The following is a 20,559-nucleotide window of genomic DNA, read 5'->3' as shown; positions in this document are numbered from 1 at the left end:
GTTTTTAGGAAGATGTCGTGCACCCCCTCCCAAAAAAAAGATGGCCCAAAATCGCAGATGAACGGTAATGCCTTGAACACTAGGCTTATAAGACATTGAAGTGGCTTACAAGACAACCCTCAGACTTTTGTTTTATTAGGTTTCCGAAATGCCTAAACCACGTGTTGGCAAAGTGCATGATTCAAATGAGGGTGGGTTTTTCTTCCATCATCGATTAATTCATTCTCCCTATCTTGGCAGACATTACAATTAATCTATACGTACATTTATTATTAACTCCTAATTAGTCTGTAGAGTTAGTTCTCCACAGTAAAGGTTAAGGAGAGCAACATTCTGAATACTGCCCCAGCTTTTGTGTTCGTCTGGCACTTTGTATAGTTATGAATGGATGTTGTAGAGGTGATTAATTGGCCCCATGATCTGACACCCCAACCGTTTCCTTTAAAAGGGATAATTTGGCCCTGCCATCCTCGGATGAAAGTTTCTGTTGAAACGTGGACTAAGGGTTTTTAATAAAACTATCATGGTGCTTTGACAGAGGTGCTGTCGTTGGGCAACCTCCCACAACAGTTAGAGAGAGAAATACCAAGTGAGGGAAGTGATTTTGTTTGAGGTCTCTGTCTGATAGGAAAGATATGGTAGCAGCAGTGGTGGAAGAAGTACTCAGATTTTTTACTTAAGTAAAAGTAGCAATACCACAATACAGAAATACAAGTGAAAGGCCTGTTTTACCTGAGTAAAAGTATTGGCATGAAAATATACATACTTATAGTACAAAAGTAAAAGTACTCAATTTGATCAAAAGTTTTCAAACTTTTTCACAGCTTTTTTTCCAATGGACCCTTACAGGTCTGTAACTCTGAGACTTTGTACACTCTCAGAGTTATGGGGGTCCGTGAAAAAAATAATATCCAAAGTAGCAGATCTGCAAGCTCCAAACGCGGCACGAAGCAATGTGTTTTGAGCTTGTAGATCTGCTACCTTTGCTATTTTTGAGTTTTAATCCTGAAAGGTGACCCGACAGAGACGATATGCTACAAAACATTTTTAAATTACCTTTTTCTGATGGTTATAATGATGATAAGATAAGAATGATGATAATTACATGGTATGCAATAGTTGTGCCCCTGTGGTACTGTTACCCATTTGGAACAAGGAAGTCAATTACTTTTTTTATTTTATGGTATTGTAATTGTACACACCTTAATTTTGAAAGACCAGTTTGCATACATTGAATGATTAATTCATGATTTGTAATCATTTATATGAATGAATTATTTATTCTTTTGTCACAAGCGTGAAACAAAGTGCAGAGGTTCAGTGTAAAATACACACCCTAACAGGTACAATAGGTTCCATTTGTACCCTGGAGTTAAATTATCTTTAAGGACTTACTGTATGGTTGAAGATCCTGTTGATTCCTTTGCCAAATTATTTTTAAATGTACTACTCTGTTTTACATTGTAGACTTAAAATGTTTTCCAAAAAATAGAGCAGTATTAGAAGTACATATATAGTCATTTATGAGCAGACATCAGCTGTGTAATAGTGACCTATGGTGGAAATAATAATAATGATTTAACAGGGAAGCCCCCTCCTGTATACATTCACTAACTGTACACGCTAATGCCTAATTTATGCTCTGGTGTGCCAGCAAAGTATAACAGGCTTAAACCAGCCAAGTTTCAGCTTGGCTACTCACGACAATCAGAGGGGATTTTTATTTGTTTTCCTTCTTTGATCATCCTCTGTCACCTTTCCCCAGCCATGTGGTGCAGGTGGATGCGAGGTCTGGTTTTAGCACATTTCCAGTGAACAGGAAATGCCCCCCAACCAACCAACCACCCTCACCACCAAATAAATCTAAATTTCTCCCTGGAGTATGGCTTTCCTCCTTGAAATTAACTTTGAGCTTGACTATGGAACTTTGCGGAAGTTAAAAGTTATTTAAATTAAATTAATTTCACCCCCACCTCTTTTCCCCTTTGAATGCCACTCTAGGAAGACGAGCGATATTGTTCTTTGAAAAGTGTAGATATGTCAGTACAAACAATGTCATGCTCTTTCTGTTTAGAATTAAGCGGCCAACCCCCAATTCAACGTGTCTAAAGCTAAAGTTTCATCATGATCCTGTTTTATTTAACTGCATTGGGACAACAGTTGAGTTGAGCATACAACACAAGGAAGTTTTCTTTCTTTAGAAGAAAAAATTAAAGAAAAAGAAAAAAAAAAGAAACAACACAATAAGACAGAAACGAAAACAAACATTTACCCCAATAGGAAAAAAGTGATAGATTAATATTTGCTGGTGATTATTTTTATAACAAAATTACATACATGTACATAATGTCTTTGAGAGATGCTATTTGCTGTATACTTGTGCTCGCATTGAAAATGAGTGGGACACTTAGAACAGCAGCAAGGTCCAGCATACAAAGTTTCAGTAATGTGCAATACAAAAAACGGCATGCTGTTTTAAAATGAGGAACGTCACGTACTGTACTATGCAACCGCAACCGTGTACATCGCTTCCTGCTGTGGCTTCTCCAGTCCACCTTTTCCAAGCAGCTTTCATCTGAAGTCTTAAGGGAAATTTTGTGTTAATATTTTCTTTTCTTTTTTTTCCTTTTCTTTTTTGTTCTGTGGGAGATGAAACCTTAACGGCTAATGCGGTATTGCATGCATAATATACCATTCTAATTTATAAAAATGAATTAAAAGAAAAAATATGTCAAACAGGAGATGATTGTGTCAAAAGGCAAAGTTTAAAGTGAAAAAAAAAAAGCTTTTCTTTTTCAAAATAAAGAGTCGTTCTAAAGTTGCCTCCGGTGGTTTTGTCTCAGTAATGTGTGTTTATTGTACCATTTTCAACATATTTCATAATGAAGCAAATACTCTAAAGACAATCAATTTGCATGATCATGCAGGCTGTCCAGTCAGTATGTGGTTTGACCCACAGAAGAAATTGCAATAGAAGGTTTTATGTCATCCACCCTAGGGCAGTGATTCCCAACCTGTGGGCCAGGGCTGAACTCCATAATAACAATAACATTCTGTATTTATATAGCACCTTTAGAAACAGGAGTTACAAAGTGCTGCACAGAAAATGTACACATTAACCCATTAGGACCGGGAACGCATCTGTGTAATTTTCTAAGTCAAATCCAGGTCTGACAAAGTCTGGTCCGTACAGCCTGGTTTATTCCGTTCCATGAACGCCAAGCCAGGCTGAAAAGGAGCGACTTTGTCGAGCTAGACCTTGTCAAGCCAGGCTGTGTCGAGCCAGGATGGTAAAGCCAGGCTTCACGTATTCCTATAAAAGACCATGAAAGTCGATAGCAGAATCCTTGAACTTGACCAATCATGGAGCCCAAAACCAGAGCGGCGTTCTTCTCTGTGGCTGAATAGCAGCACTGCAGCAGCCCATAAGGAATTACATTTAGGGCAGGCATTTAGGCAGGCATTTAGGAAAATCTCGGGGGAAACAAGTTAACAACAACACTACACACACTGACTACAAAACTGAAAAACGTTAATAAAAACAATATGCAAGTATAATCAATCAATCAATTCTTCAGTGGTGGTCTCTTCATGTTGTAGTTTAGTAATGAATGGCTCAAGCTGCTCTCAGAGCCCCTTTTATGCCAGGTGAGTACAGGTGATGGCCCAGACCCCCACCCCTGGCACTCCTGGTACCCTATGAATAAAGCGTCATGTCTCTCATTTTCTACAATGTATTTGATATTACCTTTATATTATTTAATAAATTATGCATTTCATCCTCTATATATTGTCCATCAACCTTTATGATAAAGGCGAAAAAAGATAGTAGCCCCGTAAGAGCCAGATGCCAAGGATCCTGTATTGGGATTCGATCCCATGACCTTGTGGTCTGAAGTCAAGAGCTCTTCCAACAGGGCTAACCAAGCACACTGACCTTTGTACATTGACATTACATGAACGTGATGGGTCATTCCACCAAATGAATTAAAGGCATTTGGCTCATGCACTTTACAAGTGGGCTTATTGTCAGCAACAGCCAAGAACACAGGAGTCTATCCCTATTACAGCACTAGACCCCAGGGAGACAGACACATGCTGATATGCCATTTCCAGGATTTGATTTCCAGGATTTGAGTCTTGAGTCCCAAGACTCAAGACCCAAAAGAGTCTTGAGTCGAACCAATTACTCCCGCGGAGACATCAAATTTCGCTTTTGGGCCTTGAGTCCCAAGACTCAAGGCCCACCTCGCTAATTATTTGACTCCCCCCATTACTCCAGCACCGACCTATGAGAGAATTGGGATTTGAACATGGAATCTCTTCACTGAGAGGCTGATGCTTGGACCACCACACCATCACCCAGCTACATGTTGCAGATGTGTCTTTGACTAGTAAACTACTGTACCGTTCATTTGTATGTTAGCCCTCAGTTAGTACAGTTAAGTTGAAATACTCCAGCACTTTTGAATTTCTTTCTGTGAAAGGTTAGCTAGACAGAGTTCTTTCAGAAATAACCCCCCCACCTTCACCGAACAATCAAATACTGCCATTGTGATTTGCATATCAAAAACTCAAGGAACTAGTAAATTAACATGAATGGCTGTGGCTGCATATCAGTGATAGGGCCACACAAAAAGGGTGGAATCCCCAAAAACAAGAGAATAACAGGATAAATGGAAGAACAGCAGTTGTCCAGGAGAAAATAAGCAGACAAAGTTACTATGAAACTGAAGCAAATCCATGACCTTTATGGGGTTCTCTCTCCTGACCTGAAAATGTATTTTCTGTTTAAAGAGCTGGGGAGACGGGGACCATGACAGAAACAAATATTTAATGTCTGTCAGACATAAGGGGCACGGTGGCGCAGTCGGTAGCGCTGTCGCCTCACAGCTAGAAGGTCCTGGGTTCGATTCCCGCCGGGGATGCTGTGGGTGCTGGGGGCGTGTCTTCTCCTCCACGTCATCAGCGCCCATACCCTGGGTGGGGTTGGCGAAAGGGCCTACTCTGTGTGGAGTTTGCATGTTCTCCCTGTGTCTCCTAGGGTAGTTAATACCCTCACAAAAACATGTAGTAATCCTGGTCACTATACTGCCTCCCCCTGGTCAGCTGGGGCACCTGATGGAGGGGAAGGGAACTGGTTAGAATAACGTGTTCCTTCCACGCGCTACGTCCAACCAGGGAAACTCCCCCCTGTCAGGTGACAAGAAGGTCAGTTGGCTCCCATGCATTGAAGGAGGCATGAGCTCTGCCCTGGCCTCCCTAGGCTGGTGGGGGGAGTGTAGTGCCCAGGATCACTTAGCAAATTGGCACTGGGTGAAAAAAAAAGGTTACAAAAATCGAGGGATAAAAATTATTTTAAAAGAAAAATGTCTGTCAGACATTTTTTATAATATAAAAAAAAAATCTGTAATATATTATCAAACATCTAACAACAATATGAACTATAGTGTTAACAGAGTGACAATGACATATCACATGAGTCATTGTGAAACAATTATGATTCATGGTCACTCTATTTCAGTAATATAATTAAATTGATTATATCTTATTGTATTTATTTAATTTCATTTGAATGCAGGGTCATTAAAATGAGTCCATATACAAACACATGTGTTGAATTAACTGTGGAAAAACTTGAAGAACAAGGCACTGGATTAAGTAAACTTGGCTGTTAGCCTGGTCCCTACCAGGCTAACCTTCACAGCTAAATTTCCATGGTAACCAAGGTAGGATTGCGTAAATTTTCTTTCGTGAAATCGAGTCATGGATAAACTTATCCAGGGTGCTCTGGCTAAACTAATCTGGGAAGATAATTCAGCTTTCATGAAACCGATTCATCGCTAATCCTGGCTAAATTAAGCCAGGATAGGTGTTAAATCCAGGTTTAACCCCTAATTCTGCTTTCGTGAAATAGGCCCCTGAACTGGCGGAGACCTGTGCGAGGAGCACTTTTTCTAGTTTTCAAATGATTTCCTTCAGAAAGCAAGCATCGAATCCCACCTTCAATTGTAGTCTTCACTTGGTTTGCAGGTAGCCTCGTTTACCAGCCTTTTTGTTTCATAATTATATAACCTGCTCACATCCAAGGCAGAAAACACAAATAAAAAAAATGACAGAAAATGATCAGAACTTTATTAAATAGGCTATGTGATTAGAAAAAAAAGCACACACATGACAATTCAACAATGGCTTTTAGTTAAGTCAATTGAGCTTTTCTTTGATTTTCTATGGTGACGAGAGGTATATTTCAAGAAGCAGAATCAGACAGATGGCTAGCTACAGTCAAAACAATATTCACCAGAATAGTACTCTATGGAATAAACCTCCTGGTCCTCACCTTCCTATGCATTGTTTACAACTGTGTTGTATGAGATTCAATATAAAACATAGAAATAAGGGGGATCATGAAATGCCTTTACAGCCCAGCGCACACTACAAATTACAATTAAAACTACACAACCGTTTTGTACTGGGAGACTGTATTGTAGCTTAGGTGGTAGAGTGTGTAGCAGCCGATAATGTAATACCTGGTTCAATCCATGTAACCTCCTGGCTCCATGTTAAAGTGTCCTTGATCAAGACACTGAAACCCTACCTGCTCCCGGTGCGTAGGTTGGTGCTTTGCATGGTTTTCTCCACCCTCGGTGCGTGAACAGGTGAATGTAATCATATTGTAAAGCGCTAGAAATACAGACCATTTAACATTTATTATTACAGTTGAACCTGGCTGTCAATATGTTAGCTTTGCTACATGCTAGGTGTTGAACATGTAGCTCACTGTGAATTACAGGACAGAATTCAACCCATTTAATCTGTGTCACTTTAGATTTCTTTGGCTATTCGGTGCCGCGCTATGAGCTTGTATATCTGCTGTTTTTGAAAAATTGTGTTTTTTTTTTTTTAATATGTTTTTCCGAAAAACTGTTAGGATTTAGAATTTTTTTAGAAGCGGCCTCAGGTCTTACAGACTGAGAGTCCGACGACTGACCGACTTCCGGCAAAAACAACCATAACATCGAGATTATCACTGTCGACATGCTTACAAATGTAAAAGAAATATCTTCTGAGCTCAAAGACGTTTTTTTTTAAGGAGAAATCAAGCCAGGCATGGACTGGCTCCTATCAACCATTCCCCCTTTGTCACCAAGTCACAAATGTTCATGACCTGGCTTCCACAGCCAGTGTCCACAGTCTCACTTCTTTTTCTTGTCTTGTGTGGAGGTAAACCACTGGTCCAGCAGCCTCTTGCTGTAGTAGAGCTGCCAGCCGTGCACCTGCACGGCAATAACGATCACCAGGTACATGACGGACACGGCAGAGAAGCCAAAGATGAAGCGGTAGGCCTTGCCGTGGCGGTAGAGCTGCTGCGCCACAGGGAACATCTCCATGGATCCGTAGAGGAGCGGAGACACGCAGACGAGGCCAGCACTGATCATGGAGATGACCAGGTAGCTGATGTTGTTACGTGGCAGGGCCATGAAGCTGAACACGGTTGGAATGATGCTCAGGAGGTACGGGTACTGCCACTGGTATGGAGTGGCCACCACCTTGTGGGACACCAGGCCCAGCTGGCTGACGGTCACCTGCAGTGCAAAACAGAACCAATGTGACAATGTGAAATGAGAACTGGTATTCCAAACGTCCTCCTTATTCATTTCAACCAGTAGCTGTTGTCTTTCTTGTAATGTCACACAGAATGAGTAGACGGTGAACCCATGATGTATTTAAATTTTTAAGATGTTATCTGGATTGCGACAGCCGTGTTTACCACTCATTTACACTAATTGATTTTTTTTTAATAAGATGTAAGATATATATCTATCTATAAAAGGAAACCTTCCAAAATCAATAATCACAATATCGGTTAAGGTATGTAAAATCACATGATCATTTGTCTAGTTGATGTTTCATCACATTGGACTGCATGGCAATGGGAAGTCAAACTACTGTCAACAAAACTCTAAGTAAGTTTGGCCTCTGTCCAATTTTTTCCTTGCCATTAGGTGACGGGCCAATATAAAGGCTAATTTAAGAAATGAATAGTTAAAAATGTTACTGGGACTCCATAACAGACTACCTTATAAGACATACATTTGTGAGAGAAGTAGAGAATGGATCAAAATAAACGAGCCAAGCACAAGGAATTGTTTTAGACAGCACCACGAGACAAAGCATGGTACCTTCGAAGTGGTCTTTCCACACAATACAGACAGACGCACGAAAGTGAAAGATTAAAGCACTGACAGCAGGTTATGCACACAGCAGCAGGACAGCACCAGACGTTGTCCACTGACTTTTTATGCAGCGTTCAGCACCATATTTCACGCCTGTGCTTGATTGTCTGAGCCTGGTATTCACTCTCAACATGGATAAGTATAACAAGCATTCTTCAGGTGAGGATAGCTTCTCTATTTGCACATTATAGCTATAATATAGCCTATATGTTTTACAGTGAGTGTCGGACCGACCGATATTGTAAAATGAAAAGATTTTTTATTTATTTTCAAAATAGTCTGACAGGCCAGAAATGATTGCTAATTACTGGCCAATTACTGCTCTAGGCTGCATTTCAATTTGCGATCCCACAACACGATGACAATGATAAATGCCAAATATCGATGTATCACCCAACTGTATGTTACATAATAGGACCCACTTTCAAAGATGTCAAAAAATAAAAAAATGTGTTTTCTACATACAGACTTTATGGTTTTAAAACAAAGGGCTGCAGAAGATCAAATGTTTGGCCGTTACCTGAGCTGCCATCAGCACCCAGATCAGGACATGGACAATGTTAAGTTTTTTGATCTCAGACTTCAAGGCAACACTGTAGAAAACAAAAAACAAAACAAAAAAACAGAGTTGGTAAATGGTGGGCAGTGTCTCAAAGAACACTTTCCACAACTGATTATTACACTACAAAATATAACATTGCTATGCATTTTATCAAACACTTTGTCATTTCGGTTCATTCTTGTTATGGAGGTCAAATCTGGTGTCCTCTAGGTCAGTGGTTCCCAAAAGTTTTAGCTCGAGACCCAAAAGAGAAATTCTGTCTCCCCGTGACCCAAACTAGTGAAAATAGCAGATCTACAAGCTCACAACGCGTAGCGATGCGACGCGTTGTGAGCTTGTAGATCGGCTACTTCTTCTTAAACATCTGTTTTAGAATGTATTGCATTTCTTAGATTTTTGGCATTTATTTATGACATTATTTTGAAACATTTCTGACTTTGTAGAGTCTAGGTACAAGTGCTGTATTTAGTGCAAAAACTAAGACCAAACCTCATCTGGTAGTGTGAGGCAACCCTCTCGCGGTGCTGGAAATCACTGCCATCTGTGCCCTCTGCTCTGGGGCCATCTCGCGAAGCCATGACTGATGCTCCTTCTGTTCTACCCTGGAAGGAAAACACATCAAGTATGAAATGAAAGGACAGGCACTCTCTCTCTGTGCACTCTTCCTATTTAAGTTCAGTTAATTAGACCAACACTATTCTGATTGCTAGTTGCCGGTAGGAGTGGTCTTACAGGAGTGTGAAGGAGTGTGAGGAAGTCCTTCTTCACATGTTTAGATGAAAACAAATGGGGTCTGGGTGTGGTGTGCCGTATTTTGTAGCCCTGAGCAGCAGGTTGAGGTCACCACTAGAGGTTATTCATAAACTTTCTGAAAGGCAGGTAAGCAGGTAATTTTGAAGTCTGAAATCATTGATATTTCAGACTTCCCATCCCATCACCCACTGTACAAAAAAAGAAGAAAAAAAACTTGGTCTGGTCTTCGCTCATGTCTTGCAATCAGGTGAAGCAGTACAACCACAGAACCATTATGTCCACATTAACAGGAGGAACGCACGATTTAAAAGCATAAAAGACTGGTTTGAGTTGATCACAGTTAAATAAATTATTATTTATTGAAAGACTAAATGTTAAACCATTCATTCAGAGATTGATCTTTTCTTGTCTTAATCCAGATGATTGTAGCCAAAAGAGAGAGTGAGAATTGTTTAAGACAGGCCATTGGGTTATTTTTGTTTGTTTTTCTTCTTTTATTTTGTCAACACTGAACCAGATTGGAAACTCTAAATTCTACATTATTTCTTTCACCTTCTGAGAGAAATCAGATAATAAAGAACCCCAAATATAGCTTTGTGTCCCGTGTCATCCATATCACCAGGTTACATGATAATAAAGTAATAACTATCAGACTTTAGGTGGTGGTGGGGAATGGAGTGTTGCCATTTTTATTTCCCCACTGTAATTGGAAGTGTAGATAAAGCAAGCAAAGGTGCTACTTGAACTGTAGATCGATTTGACCCAGCTTGGTTAGCCAGGTATAAGTTGATGCTGCTAGCAATGGTGTAAAGTAACTAAGTACATTTACTCAAGTACTGTACTTAATTAAGTACAATTTTGAGGTATTTTGAGTTTACTGGAGTATTTTCCAATTTTCAATACTTTTACTTCTACTCCACTACATCTAAGAGGCAAATATTGTACTTTTACTCCACTACAATTATTTGAAAACTTTAGTTACTAGTTAGTTTGCAGATACAGATGTAAGTACATTTTGATGTCAGTACTTTTGTGACATTGTGACAAGTGACATTTTGAACACAGGCCTTTTACTTGTAAGAGAGTATTTCTACATTGTGGTATTTATTGCTACTTTTACATAAGTCATGTTTCTGAGCACCTCTTCCACCACTGCTGCTTTAGATACTGTAAACATGGAAGACCCACATCATATTCATTCATGCACCACATGATGTATTGCAGCAACAGCATCGGCACCAGCTGCCATTTCTGAGCAGCTAAAACGCTAACAAGTTTAAAAAGCTCGCGTCTCTGAGGCAACAGAATAAGCGTTTTAGCCAGCAGCAGCTTTTGATCAAACACCACAAAACAACATCACGGGTTACAACGGTTCATTGTGGTCACTTACTTTAGATCCGAGGTAGTTTATTAATGTCCTTTAAGAGATAAAACTCCGACAACAACCAAGCACCACCTCCTGCTCCCTGCAGCCAGCCGCAAGGATGTTACCGTGACGTCAGGAAGAAACCCGGAAGTGTGACGGATCATTCTGCGTTGCCAGGTTTTGGGAGAGAAACAAGCACCCAGGTTTATAAAAACAAGCCCAAAAGAAGCGACAAGGCCACATGAGCACTTTAAACTTTTGCGACGCGTTGTGAGCTTGTAAATCTGCTCATTTAAAAAAAACTTTGGGGAAACAGTGAAAAATGTAGAATGTAGAATTTTTTTAACATTTTAAAATAGTCATCTTGTTGACTAGTAAGTTGTACTGTATGTATGTTCAACTGTTTTGTTTAAAAACAAATCATGACCAAAATAAATAAAATAACTAACTAACTAAGGAAACAAGCCAAAATAAGCAACTACACCATAGAAAAAAGCCACACAAAAAAACGCAACTACCAACTACTGTTTACTGTACATATTCTTCTTTTTGATTACTACTCATTTATGTGATGTTTTTGCATAGTATCTGTCATGTTTTGATGAATTTAATACACATGGACCCCAATGGAAACAAGCCATAGCGCTTTCTTGGGTTCAATCCTCTAGTCCTTGTATTGAACTGTACTTGCCCTGTGCTTTTTATTTTTGCAAACTGCTAATAAAGTATTCAATCAATCAAAACATATATTTACAAGCAATTTAATCTCTCAAGAACAGATTCTGCTCTGCCAACTGAGATAGTCAAAAACAGCAGAGGGCGCTGTTTTTCCTTTTCATTTGGCGTTGGGTTCCCAGATTGCAAGCAACTTTACAGAAAAAGAAGCCCAAAGTGGCTTATAATAAGCAGACCTGGCAACATTGATGTGAGTGTGACGTGTAGACGAACACAGGAAGTATGACGTCTCAATCTGTGATTGGATAAATGGATGGCCAATGAAAACTGTCCCCGGATCATCATGGGAGTAAATTATTACAGTAAACAATATCATAACGGATTGGTTCTGTAACTTCTGTAGAACAACTAGGGTCCAGGGACCCCCAGAAGCAAAGATTTGTGTTAAAAATGTAAAAAAAAAAAAAAAAAAAAAGATTCAAAAACTTTCACACTTATGTTGAAGATTTTTGAAAAATAGCAGATCTACAATCTCATAGCACGGCACGATGTGATGCGCTATGAGCTTGTAGATCTGCTATTTGAATAGCAAACTATAAAAGGTTAAAGTGGTTAAAATTATTGTGAAGCTATATTAACTAATTTTGCCGGGGATCCCCTGGAACCTCCCCAAGGACCCCTGGGACTTTGAGAACCAATGCTGTAGAACATGTTAGGTAAACATGACAAAAAAGCAAAGGACTTTTTCTATTCAATGATTATAGTGTTACCAGTGAGTGAGTGAGTAAGACTGAACACTGACTTTCCCTTTTGACTCTCTCTCTCTCTCTCTCACACACACACACACACACACACACACACACACACACACACACACACACACACACACACACACACACACACACACACACACACACACACACACACACACACACACACACACACACACACACACACACACACACACACACACACACACACACACACAGAGAGAGAGTTGTAGGCCTAGTCAAATTTAGTGGGGTATTCATTACATTGTCATAGTAGGCTTTTCTAATGACATATGCCATTTCATATTGCTATAATGCAATAACTTGTAATTAAATTCAACAGTAAAATTCAGCATGAAATAATAACATCCAGACTGGACGGACACATATCAGTTTATTGGTTCATCTTTATACAAAAAAGAAAAAGGAAGAAAAATTGAGGGAAAAAGCATTTGTTTGCCTATGCTGTGCACCATTGTCCAGAGTACAATTACATTTACTATATATCAACAAAAAATATTTACATTTGAGGAGTTTCATTCCAAAATTAGATATCCACCATTGAAAGTAAACCTATGAGAAGTGACATATACTGATTATTGGTTACAACATAACCAATATTCTTTAATATTAATCTCTTAAGACTTGCTCATAATTTCTTAACAATATAGTTGGATCATGTGTAGTGCTTATGAAACTTTAGTTTGAATGGATATACAGTAGTGGCACTTTCATTTTGAAATAAAACCCCTCATTCACTGTTCAACACGACATAACAATTCCAGGTAATCAGTAGTCATACAAAATAAATTAGATAAAGGAATACTGACAAATAGACAAGGAGCAATTATTGCTCAGGTTACAAAACATTAATTTGTAAAGCAAATGTTCAAATGGCTCAAAAGGTTTTAACCACTTGAACCCCAGAATCCCTATTTTGGGGGGGAACTTTCGTGGAAAATAGCAGATCTACAAGCAACGCGTCGCGTTGTTTGATGAGACTCTGGGGAAGCCAGCCAGCAGTAATTGTCTTGGACAATGGCCATAGAATGACTTCGAAGCAGCTCACTAACTGGGCAGTGTACAGGCTCTTTAATTCAGTGGTTCTCAAGTGGTTCTTTTCAGGTCAAGGACCCCCAAATTGATATGTATTTGGCCTCGGACCACCATCTGAAAATACGTTGAGCCAGGAACACCCATAAGAGAAGATTTGTGTTCTCAAAATGTGTCAACATTTAAAAAAAAACTTGAAAATGCCTAACTACAAGCTCACATAGATCGGATATTTTCGAATAGATAAAGTATAAAATTAGCCCCATTTTACATGTGGTTAAACTGATTATTTTTTTAATAATAGCTCATTTTGCTAGGGATCCACTGGAACCTCATCAAGGACCCCTGGGGGTCCCCGCCTCCCCGGACCCACTTTGAGAACCACTGCTTTAATTCGACAGGAAAAACAGCAAATTTGCAAGTGATCATCATGGATATGTCTGGATAATATGCCTGTCCGGATCCGGTCTTTTGCGGTATCAACAGTGTCATACTACTTTGGTGTTGGGAGGAAAACAAGCCGTGTTCTGCTTTGGAGACTTACTAGGATGATTACCAGACCAGTAGACTGCTCATAATATGTTCAGAGCTGATTCTCTCAAAAGAGCAGTTTTGAGGGAAAATAGAGAGAAGAACAATGAGGACACCTACGGTGGTGTTATCAGAAACAGGCAAGTCTGTGACTCGTCACACGTGAAGCAAGATGAGGAGAATTTTCCCCTTGATCTCATTGCTGTGAAGTTTGAGGAGAACGTCAAAACAGTGGTCGTCATAGGAGAGCAGCCAGACCACAAACTTTAGGACTTTGATATCCGTATGGGAGAACTAACCCACACATTGTATCACTTTTACAAATCATGGCGTGTAGATCAGCTATGTTCTGCGAAGAGGTTTGGTGTAGAGCGGAAGAAAAGAGTGCACTAAGTACAGAGGGTTTAAGTTGTTAAAAGTTTAAGTTGTTGTTGGGGAAAAATATTACTAGCTGATAACTGTATGTTTTGTTGCTGAAAGTGGGCAACTTGATATGATATGGGAATTTATCTGATCTGGGCCACCTACTTAAAATATACAACATACACGTTTATTTTATAATGTATATATACAAAAAATGTTATGTTTCATAACATAAAACAGTTGAAATGAAAAACATTGATTCTCTGATGCTTTGTAACCTAAACAATAATCTACATGATGGCCCCTACTGAAAAGATGGAGAAAATGAATATAAACCAACCATATATTGTCAGATATTGTTATAAACTGAGTAAATGTATTGTACAGTGAACACCAATAAGGTCTTATGTGCCAAAATATGTAAGTATAGTGTGAGTTAATGGAAGCAGATTTTCATTGCACAGGGCAATCTCCAGAAAAGTATTCTGCACTGATATGAATAAAACAATAATGCATGGTTTAAACAATATGAATCTAGGTATGCAGTGCACAATTATGTTTTTTCAATAAAACAACAAATCCACGATTCAAACAATAGAAGTCTCAATGAAAAATAACAAGAACGATTGAGATACGTACATCGGCAGCTGAAAATGAGATTAACAATAGCACTGTTTGTGACATAGATTATATTTATTAATTAAAACATTTCCTGTGAAACTGATGCATCCTCGTATCATCTCACAAACTCTTCCAAACTTTCAGTATTGTTTTATCAGCTACTCAACTCTCTAAAAAGTTGATACAGGCCTTTGACAGCACACCTATTCATCAGAATATCTATATACAGATTCTACCATAATACCATTTGTGCCTCTCCTGTGCCTCTAACATTAATTTCAGAGGTGATACTGTACAATCTGTCATAAGTGTTGCTTAAAAACTGACTACCCATCCAAATCAATCGCATTGCTTCTACATAGTACATTTGGACGTGTGGTAGATTTCATCAGCATCATAGTGTTGTCACACTGGGTAATTATTCTGTCTCACTTACAGTGGGTACAATAAATATCCAGAGAACGTCGAGTGGACATACTGACCAGCATAAAGTCCCGCTGCCTGGTCAGATGGCAGCTGTACGTGCACCGTGTCCCCTTGGTGCAACGGGAGCACAGCACTCCCCGATGCTTGGTCCAGGGAGCCCTTTTTATACTCATCGTACGTGTACATTACTGGCTCATTGTTCCTCATCAGAGCCACCCACACGTTCCCTCCTTTGCAGTGGACATGGTACGCAAAATAGTAGACCCCGGGTACGCTACAGGTGAATAGGCCATTTTGGGGATTATAGTTCTGATTGCCGTTGTGCAGGAGTTTATCGAAGACGATGGGAGAGCCGACGGGAGGGAAGGGATTCGCGAGCAAGGCGGTGAACGCCGGCATCTCCAGGCCGCTTCCGCCCAGATCGCCACCGTTCTTTGGCTTTGTGTAACCTTGCTTTTGGCCGTTGTAAGGGCCCGTCGCGGGGAGAATATGTCCCAGGTCAGGAGACACGGCAGAGGGTCCCGGGGGTCCCGGGGGTCCAGTCATGCCTGCTTGTCCAGGAAGGCCAGGGGGCCCGTCGGGGCCAGTCTTACCCTGAGGGCCGTTGTGGCCAGGGAGTCCCGGTTTCCCTTCACCGGGATATCCAGGTTTACCAGGTGGACCGATTTCACCTTTTGGCCCCGGATGCCCAGGAGGACCGATCGGTCCCCCTGGTCCAGCAAATCCTGGTATGCCCTTGGGTCCCTGGGGGCCTTTCTCTGCCGGTTGTCCCGCCTCGCCTCTCTGTCCTGGTAATCCCGGGGTACCAGGGAGCCCGGGTAAACCTTTGTGACCAGGCTCTCCTTTAGGGCCCAAGGGCCCTGGCAACCCTCTATGTCCTGGCTGTCCACCCGCTCCGGGTAAACCCGGCTGACCCGGAAGTCCCGGAGGCCCTAGGTCACCCTTTCCACCTGGCGGCCCTTTATATCCTCCAGCCCCCCCTTCCCCTTTTGGCCCTGGGAAACCAAGACCTCCAGGGAGCCCTATTGGACCCGGTGGACCGGGTGCTCCGCCGGGCCCGTGAGGGCCACCCATCCCTGGAGGACCTCCTTGACCTTTGTCACCTTTTGGACCTGGAAGCCCAGGAAAGCCGGCGTGTCCCTTGTGGCCTTTAGGGCCGGGAAAACCTGGCTTGCCATAACCCGGCAAGCCAGGCCCCCCGGGTAGACCAGGTGGGCCGAGTTCTCCTTTCCCACCCGGGACCCCAGGTTGTCCTGGTAAACCATCTAATCCAGGTTTCCCTAATCCTGGCAAGCCTGGCGGTCCCGGTGCACCGCCGTCGCCTGGTGGCCCCGCCGGTCCTGAATCTCCAGGAGGACCAGGTTTTCCTAGTCCCCCCGGCTGCCCAGGGAGTCCATTCAGACCAGGTTTACCAATTCCAGGGAGGCCCCCTTGACCAGGGGGCCCTGGTGGGCCGCTGGGCCCTTTCATGCCTGGCAAACCAGGCAGACCGTGGCCTTTGTCCCCCTTGGGCCCTGGGAGACCGGGAAGTCCATGCAGACCCTTATGGCCAGGTTCCCCTCGAGGTCCAAGCTGTCCTGGGAGTCCCTGACCCCCTGGTTTCCCAATCCCTGGCAGACCAGGAGGACCTGGTAGCCCTGGAGGCCCAGATAGTCCTATGGGCCCTCCACCCCCGCTAGGCCCAAGATCCCCCTTTGGTCCAGGCATTCCGCCTGGTCCAGGTTTTCCCGGCATTCCTGGAATTCCAGGTTTTCCGATTCCCGGATAACCCTGGGGGCCAGGAGGGCCTAGCTTTCCTGGTGGGCCTGGCATCGCATGGCCTGGCAACCCAGGGGGACCTTGTGGCCCTGGGGGTCCCGAAATTCCTGGAGGCCCCTCTCGTAGACCCTCTCCACCAGGACCAGGGGGAGGTGGGCCTTTAGCGCCTCTGGGGAAGGTCTGTCCTGTAAATGAGAAGAGAAAGGTCAGGATTGACCTACAGGATGGTAGTCAGGATTGACCCTAGAATTACATATATATTGGCCCGGACGGTTGGTGTAACCGTCTGGGCACCTAGGCTGGTAATCCAAGCCTGACAGCGCGTCGCGGGTTCGACTCCTGATCCCGACGGCCTTTGCTGCGTGTCACTTCCCATCTCTCTCCCCATTTCCTGTCAGCCTACTGTCCTATCAATAAAAGCCAAAAAATGAATCTTAAAAAAAATAAATAATTACATATATATTCAATATTTCAATAGTTATTCAACATTAAATTCTCTAACCCATTAAACCCATTAAGACCTGAGGCCACGGACCCCCATCTCAAAATATTTCGTTCCAGGGACCCCCAGATTGAAGCAAAGATTTGAGTTACAAATATTTGCTTAAAAAATAAATATATTCAAAGATTTGCACACATTTTCACTATTTTTCAAAAATAGCAGATCTACAAGCTCGTAGCACGGCACTCGGTGCTACGACTGTTGGACAGAAACCTTGTATCTCTATATTTCAAAATGTTATATGTTAGTAAATGAATGCCCTACTTTGTCATACGAGAGTGTCGCACAAAAATAGTCTATCTACAAGCTTCGCTTGTGTCGCGTTGTGAGTTTGTAGATATACTATTTTTGAGAATTTGTAAAAGTCTAAGTGTGTAGTTAAGTGTGTTTTATAAACATTGAGCCAATGACACGTATTAACAAGCTTGTGACTAAATAATAACTCTATTGGATCCATTGGAACACAGGTTCTTTTTTCATTTCCTGAAAAGTAACAGTTTTGGACATACAAGGTTTTTGCCCGACAGCGATGACAGAGACGGGGTCTAGGGTCCCTCCCCTTTGAGAGACAGGGTCCCTCCCCTTTGGTATGACTCGATTTGGAAATCTGGTGGCATCACACACTACAGGATAATCTCATAAGAGTCTCTGATCGTATTATCTTTATCATGCACACACTACAAGATTTTTAAATAATGGTGCATAACACACTGCATGATATTATTACGATTATTGGGCTTGCAGAAGCAATACAAACGAACGCAGCAGCACCTAACCTGATTACATGCGAAGCAGTAGCAGTAGCAGTAGCAGTAGCAGTAGCAGTAGCAGTAGCGGTTAAACTTGCAGTGGTGATGGACAAATGGTTGTGATATACAGTACAGTACCAGGTAAGACATGTTATAGACAGTCGTGTTCTTGCCACATATCTAAAAGTCTCAGCTGTCCAACTCACCACAGGTTGTTTTGACCAGTTACGTGCCAAAATTCCATTCATTCACTTCACATCTCCTTGTAGACTGTCTTTCGCTCGGTCACGTGCGACTCTGAACCGCTCACACTACAGGATAATCTTGGCCGATCTTCGCTCCCGATCTATGTGACTGGTACCGCACTGATATTGATTAAAATAAAATGAATTTTATGTAACAGATAATTACACACTTGCATACAACAAAGACATTGTGTTTCTTTTTCCTAATGTCAGACAGTTGACACACTTATTAGGTGGGCTCACACTGTAAGGGTGTTTTTGGGTCGGAAACAACTCTCCCGAGTATCAGGGGAGTGTTCCGTACCCCAGCCTAGATAGTGAGTGAGTGTCGGGTATGATTATCCTCTAGTGTGAGCGGTTCAAAGATCCAATCTTAAGCCTCCAGATTTGCATTTGTTTGTGGCCATCCCAAAAATGTTTTATATTTATCTGGATCGCTACTGTGGAACAATACGGGCATCGTGCATGACCGAGAGAGAGAGAAAGGAGACAGATGTGAAATTAATGAGTGGACTTTTGGCAGCAGTCCAAACAACCTGTGGTGAGTTGGACAGCTGGGGCTTGTAGATACTGTATGTGGCAAGAACACTGTCTATAACGTGTCTTCTCAGACATATCACTACCGCTCGTCACCACTGCAAGTTCAAACGGCTGTGCGGTTTGTTGTTTACATCTAGTCTACTGCTACTGCTTCCACATGTGATCGCGCGAGATGAAATGACGCGAGGTGCTGCTTTCGAGCATGCCCGAGAATCTGAATAGAATCTGTGTGTGATGCCTCATTGTTTTAAAATCTTGTAGTGTGTGCATGTTTAAGATAATCCTATAAGAAAATAGTATAAGATTCCCCTGTAGTGTCAGATGCTCCAATATTTCCAAATCGTTTAACATTAAAAAAAATCCTATAGTGTGAGTCCAGCTTTAATAAAAATAAATTGAATTTCAGATTATATTTTTCATCGATACTGAATGTAATTACTGGAGGCCACGCTCACAGCGTTCACATCACCACCCCACAGTTTTATGCCGGTGTTATAAACTTGCCCAGCATTGTTTGGGTTATTGCGCTACATCTCTCCCTCTCTATCTCTCTTTCTCCAACTCACGCTGATCAGGCTCTGTTCTGCTGTCACATACTACAGAAACCTCAACAACCGTGATTTGACGTCGGGCATGTCTAGTCCATGTATATGGGCATACATTATATGTTCACCAGCCACAGACAGACAGACAGACAGATGCTCGCTCGCACCCACCCACGCACGCACGCCTGTAAGTTAGGGTGATCTACCTTAAAAAGAGCAAATAATGGTTCACTCTCACCTTTGCCCTCACTCAGAGGCCTCTCTTTGCCCTTGTGCATAGGCAGCTGTGGCAGTTCTTTTACATACTGAGGCTGAATGGGCATCTCATTCCCCAGGTACTGTTGCTGGGGGAAGCCATCATTGTACTGCGGCAAGGGCTGGTGCTGCTGAAGGGGCTGCTTGTGTCCGTAATACGCCCCGCCGTGGACAGAGGACCACATGCACAGCTGGAAGGCCACCATGCAGAGATGGACAGGTCGGATGGTCATGGTTTCTGCAGCAGAGTAGAGAGGGGACAGTCAGAGGGGAGACATATCAGATAGTACAGATTAGAAAAGCCGGTTTGTCCCTCGGCTCACCCAGTGTATGTGTCGAAGTGTCTGAGCAAGACACTTAACCCCTAACTGCTCCCCGGGTGCCTTATTAATGGCATCCACTGCTCCTAATAATAAAAAGATGCAATAATAATAAAAACTAAATAATTAGGAAGGGTAAATGCATAGGAAGAATTTCAGGTATGTACAAATGTACTTGACAAATACCCTAACAACAACAATTATCTTTTGTGTTATTATTATTAATTATGAATGTTCTCCGCTTTATCCCCTATTTTAAGTTGATGTTTCAGTTTGCATTTACAACAT

The 20,559-nt window shown here is 41.9% G+C and overlaps 2 protein-coding genes across 4 annotated transcripts in view; both read right to left on the bottom strand.

The window, feature by feature from the left end:
* Positions 1-6,118: 6,118 nt before the first annotated feature.
* On the bottom strand, positions 6,119-11,040 carry LOC308080458 (protein jagunal homolog 1-B). The gene is made up of 4 exons (XM_080422351.1): positions 10,943-11,040; positions 9,289-9,401; positions 8,758-8,830; positions 6,119-7,586 (listed from the first exon to the last, which is right to left on the bottom strand). The coding sequence occupies exons 2-4, from the start codon at positions 9,375-9,377 to the stop codon at positions 7,197-7,199; spliced, it is 552 nt and encodes a 183-aa protein (XP_080278477.1). The 5' UTR covers positions 9,378-9,401; positions 10,943-11,040; the 3' UTR covers positions 6,119-7,196.
* Positions 11,041-12,553: 1,513 nt separating this feature from the next.
* LOC308080806 (uncharacterized protein) overlaps positions 12,554-20,559 on the bottom strand; it is a 33,742-nt gene continuing 25,736 nt past the window's right edge. For all 3 annotated transcript variants that reach the window (XM_080422813.1, XM_080422814.1, XM_080422812.1), the window contains 2 exons: positions 19,935-20,189; positions 12,554-17,300 (listed from right to left, as the gene is read on the bottom strand). In XM_080422813.1, the coding sequence (XP_080278939.1) occupies positions 15,364-17,300; positions 19,935-20,184 (2,187 nt within the window). In that variant the 5' untranslated portion in view covers positions 20,185-20,189 and the 3' untranslated portion in view covers positions 12,554-15,363. The remainder of the gene's footprint in view (positions 17,301-19,934; positions 20,190-20,559) is intronic.

Source organism: Gymnoscopelus braueri, assembly GCF_963280865.1.
Source record: "Gymnoscopelus braueri genome assembly, chromosome: 24".
NCBI classification, from domain to species: Eukaryota; Metazoa; Chordata; class Actinopteri; order Myctophiformes; family Myctophidae; genus Gymnoscopelus; species Gymnoscopelus braueri.
The sequence above is the reverse complement of the archived record's forward strand: the minus strand, read 5'-3'. Positions and strand labels throughout refer to the sequence as shown.